This window comes from Chroicocephalus ridibundus, chromosome 2 (genome assembly GCF_963924245.1).
Source record: "Chroicocephalus ridibundus chromosome 2, bChrRid1.1, whole genome shotgun sequence".
In the NCBI taxonomy this organism is placed as follows: domain Eukaryota; kingdom Metazoa; phylum Chordata; class Aves; order Charadriiformes; family Laridae; genus Chroicocephalus; species Chroicocephalus ridibundus.
The window spans coordinates 53,110,166-53,125,641 of NC_086285.1; the positions used below are offsets into that span (position 1 = coordinate 53,110,166).

General features: G+C 36.7%; 1 protein-coding gene across 1 annotated transcript in view; it reads right to left on the reverse strand.

Moving 5' to 3' along the window:
* SEPTIN7 (septin 7) overlaps positions 1-15,476 on the reverse strand; it is a 65,541-nt gene that overhangs the window by 13,408 nt on the left and 36,657 nt on the right. The window contains exons 3-8 of the mRNA XM_063325502.1: positions 14,545-14,651; positions 8,184-8,284; positions 7,445-7,579; positions 4,281-4,398; positions 2,326-2,418; positions 985-1,081 (exon numbers count right to left, since the gene is read on the reverse strand). Coding sequence (XP_063181572.1) covers positions 985-1,081; positions 2,326-2,418; positions 4,281-4,398; positions 7,445-7,579; positions 8,184-8,284; positions 14,545-14,651 — 651 coding nt within the window. The remainder of the gene's footprint in view (positions 1-984; positions 1,082-2,325; positions 2,419-4,280; positions 4,399-7,444; positions 7,580-8,183; positions 8,285-14,544; positions 14,652-15,476) is intronic.

Sequence of the window (15,476 nt, forward strand, 5' to 3'; positions counted from 1 at the left end):
AAATAAAGCTTGATCCTCTCTGGTGCAGCTGGTTTTTACTTTCTGCCAAACCTCATTTCCTGCCAGACTCGCACTTCAAAGTGCTGCAGCATTTTTCTTTAAAGCATTGGTCCATACTCTGCTTGTTGGTTGGTGACTTTTTTTTGTCTGTTTTATACTGCATCACATTTATTATCACATTGCTCTCAGAAGGCCAAAATAGTGGGAGGGGGGGATGGAAGATCTTCTCTTGATTCAGTACATGCACACTATAAAGAAAACGTTCAATGATCATGGAAAAAAAGTTTAATAGCGATTGTGTCACTATACAGCATGGCGCAAGCTTTATTTTTCATGTGCCATTTGAAATAAGTGAACAGCATTAAAGCACAAGCAATGTTTGCCAGAGGAAAGTGCAGTTATCTTCAAGCCTCTATAACCCTAGAGAGTAAGCTTTAAATGAAAAAAACAAAAGAGAAAAAAAAAAACAAACAAGAAAAAAAAAGGAAACTATCAAAAGTATTCAATTCATTACCAGGTACTTTCCTGTTGCTACACCCCAGCAATTAAGACTCAGATGTTTTTTTGGGGAAAAAAAAAAAATGTCGTCAAGAAACTTTAAATTGAATTTATGCTAGTCAAGCTGATCAAATTAACATTTAAAATGCAAATACTCTAGAAAGAAGAATTTAACAAATATATAGTTTTTATACAAAGAAAATTAGAATAAGAATGCTGGCAAGCAGTTGTAATTTAAGCCTCATCATCAACTGCAGTAAGTTACTACAAGTTTTACAATTTCTCAGTGAGGCTTCAACAGGAATCTGCTTGCAAAGGTACATGTTGCCAAACCTCTACCTCATTCCAACACTGTCAGAATAACAAAATGGTATATTCAATAAATTTCCAGACCAAAGCACATTCAAATCAAGCATTTCAAACATTTTGAATACAGACTAACGTACAATAAGTTTTAAATTAATAAAAATCATGAGAAAGCCTTACCTTCTGCAACACCCCATGGGTACTGCCTTCCTCTAACTCTCTTGCCATTGACTTCAATGATCGTATTACTACCTACCACAGCAAGAGGTAAACGGTCCTACAAGATAAAGTATTACTTTAAAAACCAAAAATTCAACTGCCAAAAGATACTGAAAGCAAGCCCATGTATAAACTTGATGTAAGCTAGTTTGATGCTATAACACTGCAATGCAGCTTACCCAAAGTGCAAGAATAGTTATGTTTACTGACCTCTGTCTAGCTAAACAACGTATATATATATACACACACCCACACACCCTACTCTGAAATTCCTTACACTGTTATATTCTGTAAATCTAGTTAAGAAAGAGACACTACCGTTACTTAGTAAGCTAAGCAACAAGCAAACCATTTCCTACTTAATCAATTGCACAGTAATTATTTATCAATTAGTTTTCCCAGTGGCTACAAGGACTGTTACTTTAGGCTGCACCTTGTACCCAGTTTTAGTTTTCAAAGCTTTGGCAAAGTATTACTTCAAGTTCTTGTTTTTAGCTGAACCAAAAATTCCTCCAGTGTAACAAGCAACAAAGGAGCCAAGAGCAGCTTTAAGTAGCTGAAAGGAAGAGTGTACAAAGCTAAGTATTTGGGACCTTTGTCTTTGCTTTTATTATGCTCTTCTCCTTTAGGCTTAGTACCAGAATACCTTCCATTTGTGCTATTTTTGTTTAGCTATCCTAGGTGGTTCCCACAGTAACAAAAAAATTTAAAAGCTCTTACAGGCTGTTAAAGATACTGAACAAACAGAGGCAAAGCTCAAGAAACATATACAAGATAGACTCCAACATAGAAGAACAAACCAAAAAACACAAGTAAACAAAGAAAAAGCCTTTCAACAGCCTGACAGCCCTTTTGATTTTCTTTAGCCATTTGTCTCCATTAAGGTTTCAGTATATCAATTAGTAAGACAGCTATTAACTATAATGCACACACTCTGTGCCACTGCACATCTTTATCTGAAAGACAACCCCAGCCTCATTCAAAGCTCAGAAGGAAATAAAATGTGGGAGGTGGATAAAAGTCAAATAGGGATGGAATAAAAAGAGAGCGAGCTTTTAAGAGTTTCTTAAATGAGCATGTGATCTAGTGCTCTCATTTGAATTTTAGCCATTAACGGACTTAATCTAAGAGTGTCATCCATTGCCTCTGCTGAGGAACAGTGACTCTTAGAACAACTTTACATCTGATTTTTACCTTCTAAATATTTTGGTGGGCTCTTCATTACTGACAAAAAGCTTTTCACTTTCTACTTTCTCTCCCCACCCCACCCTGTAAGCAGTTTTTCAAAAGAAAATTATTTACCTTTATCTTTTTAACAATCTTATTTTCTTCTTCATCATCTGTTTCTGGAAATTCGTATATTTTAATTTTGTGTTCTTGGATTTCTTTCATTATCTAAAACCAAAAATAAGTTACTTGTTTGAGGAATTCATAGTTTACAACAACCCTATTTCTTGCTGCAATCTGATTCTCCCTCCTTTTGTTTGATATGCAAGATCCTTGCACATTAAGGTGACTAAGTTACATCAGAAAACTTGCACATGCTAAACACCATCAGGTCACCCCAGGGATTATCAGCATGACCATCTCTTCTTAGCCAGGAGAAGACAGGATCGGAGCCAGAGCCTCACAGCTAAGAGTGTACTATTCCATAAACACAAGGCAGCAAAAATGAACTTCAGTTTTTTTACAACAGGGCAAACAGAGATTTACACTAATGGGAATTCTAGCTGCACATGCAAAAACTAATACAATACAGCTGAAATTTTTCAGACTCTTGCAAGGTACTCTTGCAATTGAGTACCTTAAAAAAAAAAAAAAAAGGATTTGAATAGATAACTGCAGGCATACCTCAGCCCTTTGGGTTCCCACAATAGATACTACTGTCACTCCTACTCTTTTCTGTTTCTAGCTCACCTGAGCGTCAGTTGCTTGAAGCAGGATCACCTGCCTATTTTAATAGAGCTTGTGACTGATGGACTGACTCTAGCGGTTAGTTGTGTTGAAAAATATTTGCAAGCACTACTGAAAATTTAAGAATAAAGGACAGTGTCATCAAAAATGATACTGTACTGGTATGGTGCTCAACTTGTCTGAAGGGTATTTTTCAAAACAAGCTGATTAGTCTTCCAGAATTTTGGAACGGAAAAAATATTAGACCATTTAGCTGACAGCTACACTCCAGAGCCTTGGGGAATATTTCTGGTTCAGGGGTTTGCAATCTTATAAGAACATAAGTTTCCAATTCATGCAAGGTCTAATTTTCAAAGTTTGACTGGGGAAAGTCTCCCTTATTTTAATATTAACTCATTGATAAAGCTGGTTAATATATTAAGAAATATCCTGCATTCTACTATTTTTCCCCTCCATATAGAGTTACATCACAAAAAAAAAAAAAAGAAAAAAACTAAATGCAACCAAAACATGACTTCAGGTCTACAGCATCTTGCCTAAGTTTCCTCAAGACAGAAAACGTCCTTTAATTTTAAATAAACGGTTTCGCACACAACATCTCTTAACGCCAACTTTTTTCAGAATCTGTGTTCTTTTAAACTAGGACTGGACACTGTTCAGTAAAACAAACTTCATGCCTTGTCTTCTCCTGTTCTGGGTCCTCCTTATCGTCCTCATACAGTACAGCAAAGCCTAAGTGTTCTATTCTGATCATGTAGTTGAAATAAAACACAAACCGCTCTAAGCCATTAATACCAAATTTATTCTACACATACAAAGGTCTTATATCAGTTGTATCAATGTTAGAATTATCTCACCATCTTTAAAATGCATTGCCATAGCCCAAGACTGAACGACAGGTATACTGTTTCTCATCTAATACTTGAGGCATCTTTAATAAATACAGTGTGTCAACACAAAAGTGAATGCCACAATCAATAATACTGTAACACTGTTAAATACCTTTTTTTTATTAAAAAAACCAAAACAACCTAACACAACTTCTGTTAAGCACCTAAATCTTGCAAGCTCCCTTCCTCCCTTACTGATTTTTATCTCAGCAGTGAATTACTTCACTTGCCAAGAATCACACTAAACTTGAAACCTCTTCCCCTGAGGATAGAAACAAAATTATTTCACCAAGAAATATAATTAAATCTAGAGATATAAATTACTTAGCTTTGCTGTCTCCAGTTGTTGCTTCAGGGTTTAAACTTTGCATATAAGAAGTTAAATCTCACCATTTCCATAGGGACTAACTTACTAAACTATCCTGTGTTGTAGATATTAATCTTACAACTCACCTGTTTTTTAAACTGTTGGCATTCCTCAGGTGTAAGTGTGTCTGCTTTGGCAATAAGTGGAATGATATTCACTTTTTCATGCAGGCGTTTCATAAACTCTATATCCAAAGGCTTAAGTCTGAAAGAGAGCATTAGAGCTTTGCAATTTATATTAATTAAACAAGAACACACAAATGATTCGAGATTTGTCCTGACCACTACTCTTTAAGAAATTCATTTCTGAAAGATAGATGCTTGAATGAAATTCAGAAGGCTACCTGCAACTGCTATAGGAAAACCCCTAGAATTGTAGAATACCAGAGGAAGAAATTAATATTACTACTAGTCATGAGACTTCTGCTAGCTGAAATGACACTCATTTAAGCAAGTGATAAGAACTCACCTGCAAAGGAAGTAAAACTCATGTCATTAGCTGGAAGATAGTCCCATTAAAAGCCTGACTGGTAAGAGTTTACAGTTATGAATCGTGCTCTGTTGAACATACACAGTTTCCGTTTCTGAAAGTCATGTTTATTTGCATGCTTCTTCCTAAGAGTGGGCTGTGAGATGGTTTTTTTTTTATACATTAGACTGTTGAAGACAGTTATCTGTGGCCTGTGCACAAACGAGGTAGAAATATCTCATCTCTAAATTGCTATGTATAACAAAAAGACCATTATGAAAGCGGACAGCAATGACAAAAACTAAACCACTCACCATATGGGTATATAAAACCCAAAAAGGTGGGTCCAAGCGGTCAATATTTCCTGCTTGCTAAAGAAAACCCACGGAGGTTTTGATGCATTAATGCTTCAGAATTACAGCAAGTTTAGTCAGGCTTAAAGGATTCACTTGAAGGATTTAACAAGATTATTTCTCATATAAAAGAAATTAGGATTAGAAACGTTAAAATCAGATTCATTTGGTACTCAAATTTAGCTTCTTCTCCAAACCATACATAAAATAAAGAAAAAGTTAAAGAACACATACTAAACTTTAACATTTTCTACATGCCACTGAATTTCTCAGTTTCTCAACATATTTCCATTAAATAGCTAACATTAATGCACCTCTAGGTTAAGAGCACTGGTTTGGCTATTCATTCACCTTAACGTGCTTTCCCTCTCCTCGCTTCAAAAACCTACCTAGGGCAACACCAGCTTGAAGGAGAGTTACCGAAGTAGAATAGTTCAGAACACCTCAAGGTCTTGAGTTCAGAGTGAAGACTGAAGCGGGAACTCTGCATAAAAGATTCTAGAATTGCAGAAAGAGGCTGCAATTCGTTATCACCCCCTTCACTTACCTGGAAGGCTCCCCCTGCCCCTTCACTCTCTTTCCCTACCCTCCCCCCAAAACCAACAGTTCGGGTTTTTGTGGGCTTACTAGCAAAAAACAGTGGGAGGCATTAAATGGAAGCACCCAATCTGCAATATTTTTTTCTTTATAAATTGTAACAAGCTGGCTTTTATGAATGTATTAAGTCATAAAGACAATCAGAAGTAAGTCCACCTACAAATGCTTTAATTCAAATGTAAATACAACCACGCATTATCAAGAGTGAGGAGCAGACTACTCGATGGGTTGGTTACATATGCTGCTGTGTGCACAGGAAACATGACCGACGACTGCACTGCCACAAAAACCAGGTAGGAAGTGAGCAATGTCCTCTCAGAGAAGACAGTATCTTAAAAGAGGAAGTGAACACTAACACCAGCACCAATTTCATTCATTTCCTTAATTAGATGACAATTCTAAGCATTTATTCCAGTAATCGAAAGATACTATGAAAACCTAGCTAAACTTTACACATTTCCCCCCCACCAAGAATGAGATGAAATACCTGTACAAGGAACATACTTTTCCAGCTTTCAGCCTCACAAATTTAGTGACCAAAACTTAATTTATCTGAAGCCTTACCTTTATTTTTCCTTATGAACAATTTATACCTCCCACTGGTTTAGAAATTTTTAATGCATAAAAGGAGGATATGGGGGTGTGGAGAGAAGACAAATGCTTCTTAAGAATCTGAAAGTTAGCTCAAAAAAAATTGACTAACACAAGGAATGGATAATCTTCCCTTCATTTAAATGACATTTTGATTCTGCACACTAATAAAACCGAACATGCCACGGATTCAAGTATCTGCATTTAAAATGGACATGCATGTTGAACAAAACTGACATTACAAACACTCATGTTGAACAACAACCAAAAAAAAAAAAACAAAAAAAAAAAACGTTTAGTTAAGGCAAGTCGACATAAGAAAAACTCTTCTCCACCCTCCAATATTTCTTTCCAAATTTGAGAAATTGTCGTCTAGTTCAACATTATTAGAACCATTCCAATGCTAGCTAGAGAAGCTGAGTGTAACAATTGGCATTTTTCACTGCCTAAGGAATATTCCTCACAATTCCTTTGTTATTTCCTTTAACAAGTTTTACTACTTTTGACCCATACAATAGAATAGGCTGCTTATGCTCTCCTCCTCCTGGTTTTGAAGGTGCAACTTAGCAGTCTCCGACAAATTTAATCAGTTATAATACAATGATAAAATGCTAAGCAACCAATTTCAGATATAGTCAAATCTGCATCTAATACACCTTGGAAATGCAGTTCTCTCTCTCTACCACTAGATAGAAGTCTGATCAAGTTAAAAACTAAGCAGGGGTGGAAGACTGCATAATCATTGAAGAAAATCCAGAATGCCTATATTGGCATTGTCACCAGATAAAGGATTACACCCCAGGTGAATTAAAGCATGCTTATAAGGATGCATAAAACTTCCCATCTTCAATTTATCATTAAAATCAAAGGGAAGGAGGAAGAGTGGAAAGGAAATACCCTGTTGCTTGAAGTGTGAACCAGTTTCTCCTTCTAATCGGAGTGTGTGAACAAAAGACATATAGATCACAAATAGACCTGGCACTTGTGAACATCTATGTATTTTTAATCGTTCTAATACTATTTTTCTTGTTATGTAATTAATGTGCAATCGTATTTTCTGGTGTTCTAGCTTATTGCTTGTCTGGCTTGCTGATGTTTGACAAGCCAAAGTAAGCTCATCTTGAAATTAAGCCTGGTCTGCAGGCCATTAAGAAAATCCTATACATAACTAAGTATACGATATTTGGATGTTTATCTGATAAAAGACAGAGAAAGGAAACATAAAATACACCAATACCAACCCATGTCCTGAAGGAGCAATGAAGTATAAACAACACTGCACTCTATTATCTGGCATCTGACGTCTGTTCACTCGAGATTCTGCATTCAGGTAGTCCTCAAATTTACTGTCAATGTAGTCAATAACTGGCTGCCAACTGCAGAGGTTATATGAATAAAAACCTGTAAGTTACATCATTTATGTAAAAAAGTCTGTCTTTGCTATGAAACAGATGTACACTATTTCCCCATGGCTTGCCTTTTTTTTTCTTTTTTTTTTTTTTAATTAAGAGACTTCAAGACAGTACATTTTAAGTGACCAGCTCTTCCAAATACAACAGAGTTACATAGCTCTGAAGATACAATCTGTGAGTTCACTGAAAAACCCTTTCAAACACAATTACCTTCATTGTAATGGCATTAAATAGAACACTTAAGAGTTGCCAAAGGAATACGCTTTACTGGTCACATCTTGTGACAGCACAGAAGCTGGTTCTGCACACTGCATGTGTGGATAAAGAGCCAAATGCTCCATGTGTTTTAAAGGGAAAAGCTGGTAGCATTTCCATCGAGTTATAAAGGTACTTGGAACTACAGTAGTTAAAGTTTTCACCTAACTGCAAAAGTTCAAAAGCATTAATATTTTAACTGAAGATCGAAGTGTGCATTTAAAAAAAAGTCACATGCTATTATATCTCACACACCCACAACACAATTCAGAAATGTTGTGGGAGAACATACAAAGAATAAAGAATGTCTTACCAATTACTATTATCCACAGCATCTCCAAATCCTGGTGTGTCAACTATTGTAAGTAGTAACTGAACACCACCCTCTTTGATTAAAACTTTTGACTGTTCAACCTGTAAAATAAATAAGGCAAGATTTAGCAATTTAGTCACCAATCTTAAACACTGGGAAAAACATTAAATGAATACTAAATAAATTTGACAAAGAATCGCTAACTTTCCTGCTTCAGAGGGATACTGAGTCCATGTTTTGCTTATAAAATCCCTATAATCCGATAATTTTTATTTTTTTTTAAAGAAAAAAAGGGTCATAATTTGAAGTTAGTGATAAAAGAACCCATCTAAATACATAGGATATCTTAACATTTTAACTTCTGTCAAATTAGGAAAAACCCTAAACAATAATACTAATGCCAGTAGTAAAAAAAAAAAATTAAAATAATTGTGTTCTGAGACATCCAGACGTTCTGATAAAACAGGCACTATACTTGATGAAATTGTGAATTTTGGTCACTTCAAAGAAAATTAAATTTTTCAAAACTAACCTCTCCCCAAGCACCTCTAGACACCACATTTCTAGTCCTATTAATATATTTTTGAAGAATACATTTATTCTTCAGCTAGTATAATGCTTGGGAAAGCAATCATAGAAAGTGATGGTTTCCTTTTACAAACAGATTGATACTGGAAGGTAATACAATCTGGCTGCAATCTGCTGAGCTAGACCTCATGTGACCGTAATGGATTGGTTCCTGTTAGCTCAGGTCACTGGTGGAAACCTGGCTCAGAAGGCAACCGCATCAGCGCAAGGCGTGATGCAAGATCTGGGTGTGGGAACGCGTGCCTCCAGTTGTGACCACCCATCTGCAGCGCAGCTCAGTCAGCTTGCAGTAAACATGTCAAACAGATTAAGCGTGTCATGACACACAAAATTTAGGCTAAACAGCAAGTAAACTGCTACTCCCTTCTTTCTACCAATAGCTCAGTAATTATTGATAATGCCAACATCAGGTGTATCTGCCTGAGAAAGTGCTGTACACCACTGTCGTATCAGTCTGATCCACAATAGTAAGAAATGACGAACTCATGTCAGCAGGTTGGCTCTTTCCAATTGCTCACACGTTTAATCATAGTTTTCTTCCTTGATATTAAGACAATATCTATTAAATCACTAGTGACACCGTTTTCCAGATACAGATTCAAGAAACCAACCATGTAAGCCATTTATTCAGAGCGACACAAAAGTTGGCAGACATTGATGCCACCTTGTTGCTCATTGCTAAACATTTCTTAAGCTTCCTGAACCCTAACCGGGGAGAGAAAAGAAAGTTATATTTAACTAGGTGAATACCTACGAGAACATTCAGTAATGAACTTTGAGAGAGCAGAAATGTGGATAAAAAAAAAATCCTATCTGGATGGGTCTCTTGACCAGTTCAAGATTTGCAAGATCGTATCAATGCTGCTGAAGCGCTTGCACGCCCCTAGTTATAAAGGTGAAACAGACTCTCTCACAGTCACACCTGAACATTGTTGCAAACACTTTGCAAATCACTGGTTACATGATGCAATGTCAATCTATAAGATAAATTAATACTCTGCAGAAAGTCAAACAAAATCTCTCTTGCACAAGCAAAACACTGATTCTAATTCAGAAAAGAATATACAGAAGCACAGAAAACAGTAACTAACTGCAGAGAAAGCTACATATTTAACCTCGGAGTATTCATGATGCTGCTTTTATCTACTCACCAGTAGGGATCCCATCTGAGCCAGATCAACCCCTTTCACTGCTAGGTCTCAAAAAATCAACTCAGCTACACTATGGCTGCCTATAGCTTGCAATAGTCATGAGCTGGTTCCTCACTCAACAACAACAAAAAAAATATTGGGAAGGCAGCTTCATAAAACAAAAGTCCCCTACACTGGGCTACCTGGATGCTAGTCACAGAAGAACTCAGGTTGGAGCGGACTTCACACACCCCCAGATCCATCTCCTACTTGAGCAGGCCTTATTGCAAGGTTAGGAAGGTTTAAATTACAGAAATAAAAAACCCCAGCCCAGCCTAAGACACCACCAAATTACCCTTTCATTAACTGCACAGCTCCTATCCTTCCAAAAGTGTCCAGTCCAAAGCCATGAGAACCATGAGGAATACATGCAGTGGTTTAAAAACTTATGTTTTAATTGTGGTGCATGTATCTTTCCCTCCTCAAGAGTTCTATGGAGAAATTTTATTGCACACAATCCATGCCAGAACTCTCAAGAGAGTAATCCCCAGCCACACAGTCAACTCAGCCAAGAGTTTACTACTCACAAGCTTTAGCACACAGGAGATTAACTTCTGATTCCTCGCATTCTTTTTGCCATCTTGCACATAGTATCCACAGAGTGCTCCTATAACCAAGCTCTCTGCAAGTAGAAGAAACCCCTAACACTTTCAGAATACTAGAGATGATAATGTTAAGAGCTGTACTCTTGCCAAGTGCTACAAGGTATCAGCTTTATTCTCCAGCACAAGAGTTCCCAGCAAGAACCGTTAAATTATTAAATGCTCACAGTGGAGTGCTTTTACAAAAGAAGCAATTAATAAAACATTATCTTGAACGTGTGTTTATAACAAAGGAAAAGGAAGGTCACAAGATCCTCAGAAATGCCACACCAAACATTTTCCCCGATTCTGTATGCTTATAAAATGTCAGCGTGGCTGAATTTGTGAAGTCACCTTCTGACAAACGGCCTGCAATAACTGAATCTCTACAGACTGTGCTAATACCTTACTGGGTGGTGAGGATTTAAATTTATTCTTACTTTTTATAATTTCATGTAGGTATCTTGCTATCAGAGCAGGGTTTTCAAAACCTTACAGAACAAGAAACATTAGTTGATCAAATTAGATGTCCTCTGCTCGTGTTGGGGACAATCAGACCATATCCACCACGTATTGTAAGCAGCAGAGACTGCTGGTAAGAGGCAGTATGTGAAGGACCTGACATAAAGCCTCTGTAAAGCTGCATTTTTCTAACCAAATTGGATGTGTCCATACATGGTCAAAGGCACAGAAAGCAGCAACATCTGGAAAAGATCCAGAAAATCACTGTAAACTAGTGTCATTCATAGTTAAGCATCCAACTGCATCCTATCATCTGATTTACAAGTATTCCCAAGGGATTCATGGAAAACATTAGTTCAAGTTTCGGAATTTAGAACTTTTTATTAAAAGTCTCCTCCAAACAGCCATTTTCCCATGCACTCCAGTCAACTGGGTCACTCGGGTCTCCTTGGCAGTTCCTACACAGCATTCGTGACTTGATGCTTGTTACAGCTTGACTACTTTTAATGAATTAAACGAGCCTTTACCATATGCCATTTAAGACTGTCAAATAATGATCACAGAAAACATATTTCATATCCCATCAAATTTGAAGAAGTTTCCTTTGAATTCATCTGACATCAAGTGACTTACTATTAACTGGTTTTCTATGTTTTCCTTTAAATTAATACAAAGGACCTGCCTCACAAAACAACTTCAAACTGCAATTGTTTTCAAGCCAAAACCACGGTTTGTATGTATCTATGTGAGACTGTCTTACATGATTCATGATCAGTTAAGTTATTCCCACCATATAAGAGCAGACTGTTATTACCACCAAGATTTTAGGATGCTCTGGTGGTCTGTCCCATCTCTGCCCTACAAAACTCTTGACACCCTCAACTTAGAAAGGTTTACACTGGCAAAAAGTACAAATCCCACGGATCCAAATAACAGTTCCCACTTAATTCTTTAATATTTGAATGGAATCGCCTCCACATCATACACACAGTTGCTAGCACACATAATTTTCAAGGTTGTAGAGGGAAATAATTTTATCCTCACTTAGCCATTGACACTGAAATATGCCAGTTTCAGTTTCCTTTTTAAAATGTTATGCTTACTGATTCTTCATTCATCACAACAAGTAATTGAAAGCAAAGCAGTGCCGCACTACGAGCATACTTAAACAAAAAAATTTCTCATTAGATAAAGTAAGCAATAGTTTCTATGGGGGAAGGTGGTCTTTTAATATATTTTATTCCAATCATATTATTTGTTAAGTCATGATAGACCCCAATTCACTAATGAAAATAGTTTTGGTTAGCTCTAGGCCACCCTCAGGCTTTAGCCCACACAGTGGAAGTAGGAAAAAAGGCAATGGCTTTCCAGCCAGGCTCTGCTCAAGCCCCTCCCCTCCCTCCCCCCCATAGCTTTACATGTCTAAAAAAAAAAAAATAAAAACCAAAAAAAAAAATTTAAGTGAAGCTTCCTGAGAAGTATGGGTTTTCTTCTTCAATCAGTAAGTTAATAAAAATCAAAACATTTCTGAAGAACTCAAAAGGTCAGGATGAACAGATCATCTGATCTCGGCACCTGACAGATGAAAATACTTAACTCAGATTCCAGAAGTTCCACACACAGAGTTTTAGCTTAATTTTTCTTACACTGGTCCACCTTCAGCCAGGGTGGGACTGAGTTATCGGAAAGATGTCGTGTTATTTTTTTTGGTTAGTTTGTATGTAAATCCTTCCTATGATTTTCCTCAATTTAAAAAAAAAATAAAAAAATCTTCCAACAACAAGAAATTCAATGCACTGTTAAGTTCTTTAAACTGTAATTCAATAAACATAACCTGAATTGGTTCAGTTTCTGCTAAACCAATGAGTAACCAGCAGTAATGGAGTCACATTACGCCTCTTTTCCAATAAAAAAGTAGTCACCCTTCTACTTGCTTTTCCAACACTCACTTGTTATTTCATTAATAAGTATATTGTACCAGAGCTTAATTATTTGCATATCTTTTCCATCCCACTTAACATCTATTTGAAACAGGTACATAAATTCAACCCTTCTAATTCAAATAATGGTCTAATGCCCCTGCTAACAAGCTTTTAAGTCCATTTTCTCAAAGTCACTATGGTTTTACATTAAACCGATAACATAGCCTAATAGACATGATCAAAGTTTAGAAAAAAAATAAAATATTGTTAATCAAACTCAGGATGTTCAAAAGATGTCTTCCAAATTAAAAAAATTGATATTATGTAACAAATGTATTTGGTATTAGTATTCAAGACTTTGCTTGTCAGTTAGCTCAACATCAATGCCATTTAACCTTTTTAGTATTAGCATAACTAACTTAGTCCTGGCCCTCCAGTCATTATTCAGTGTTCTGAGATTGGATTAAAAAAAGTCTTACCCAAAACCTCAAAAAAAAAAAAAAACCAAAAAAAACCACAACAAACCAAAAAACCCACAAAACAGTAAGGTCAGTGGGTCATAGCACCGGAACAGTTATTCAATTCCATTGAACAAAAAAACCCGTTCAATTTTGCAGCTTCTGTTTAGCACCTTGCATACCCTCCTAACTCAATGCTAGGAGGGTATCACTTTAGGAAGGTTTAATCACTTTATGACAACCCTGTAATTTCAGTCACTTCTGCCACAGCTGAGGTGGTCTAAGACTGTCGTATTTTGCAGCTGGAGGAGCTCTGCTGGACAACAGTAACAATGGTGAGCACACTTGGTCCTCATCTGTACCAAGTTAGATTATCACAATCTATCTTCACCAGCAAGTGTCTGACAAGCATCAAGAGAGATGAATGGAACTCATGCACCCTTATTCGGCTGCACAGCCGCAGAGGCAGAAAATACCCCACTGAAACATAATGATTTCTTAGACTACCCACAACATTATTTAATTATTTGTGTTAGGGTTCTGTTTGGTTTTTTAATAACCTTTTTATAGGTTATTAAAAAGTTCAGCTTTTCAGTCTGACGAAATATTTTGTTTCTTGCGCTTGCAGGAACACCTTTTTTGCCTATGTAAGTACAGGGTTTAGTCTGCCAGGTTCACCCTAGTCCCAGATATGTTTCAGAATTACAACTTACAATAAGGGGGTAAAAAAAAAAGGTACCATAAAGTATGCAAGTTGAAGATGATTGTTGGATACTTGTACACACTAGGTCCTTGCATTTATGTCAAATCCTTTAATACACATTTTTTTAACAGCCTGTCATACAGGGTTTAGTGCACATTACATATTTCTACAGATATACTCAATATTTTAATTGATAATAAAACATTCCATTTCTGAACAGGACTGCACACAAGGTACTTCACACCAGGGCTCTCACACTTCAACAGGCTACAAGCTTCATAACATGGAAGTTTTGCATAGCTAAGGTATACTGAAAGACACACTGAATATTTCTTAATGGTTCACATCCTGGCTAAACTTCTTTGAAATGTAGGTGCTTATGTAACAACTGTATCCCCTTATGTTCCTAAATTGCAAGTTACATAGTTCAAGTTGCAGGTTTTTCACCCAGACATACCTGTACAGTCTTTTTAATTCTGTGTGAAGGACCTGGATACTCTGGGGAATACAATTCTGTTAAGAATAATGAGTTGATTAATGTTGATTTTCCCAGTCCAGATTCACCTAGAAGAAAACAAAACAGTTTCAGTAAAACCAGGAGTATCATACTGAGTATAAACATTTACATCTACATTTCAAATACTCTTGAAACATACTACCTGAAGACATGCGCTCCACTGTAAGGCTTTAAGAATCTATCACCTTTTCTAATTTCAAGGGAAACCTTACAAATCCAACTGGCACTGCTGGATTCTTTGGACATTCATGTTTCTGATCACATTAAGTACTGAACGCATGCATTTAGCACTTCTCCATCGCTCCCATTACAACACACAGAGATGATATTGCCTCACATTAAAGTTTATAAACAAGCTACCTTCCTGGTACTCCTTCCTATCACGGCACCAATGCAGACTAAGTAATCTCCTGTACTTCAAGTATTATTTGAGGATCTTATTGTCGGGGGGTGGGGGGGTGGGGAACAAACAAAAAAAGATTAAGATTGTTTTGGTCTAACTTCTAAAGCTACAAAAAGCTAAAATGAAGTTCCAGAACTATGTGGTTTGCCTGGGAATTTTGTTGTTGTTGGGGCGGGGAAGGGGGATTGCATTTTGTTTGTTTGCTTTTTGGTAATCTGTTCATGAGCAACAGTGAGTCAGCCTTGCTAAAGAATCTGGAGACACTACTACCATGACAAACCAAAGCAAATACAGTTAAAATTCCTACAGCAAAAATCATCCCACATTTACAGCTCTACAGAGACAGGAGCAAGAACTTGAGGTGAACTACTTACCATGGTATTTAAAAAGTCAAGTCTCTGGCTTAGTTTTCTATTCTAAAGAAACAACTTCAACACAAGAATTCACACTGGCATAAGAACTAATGAAA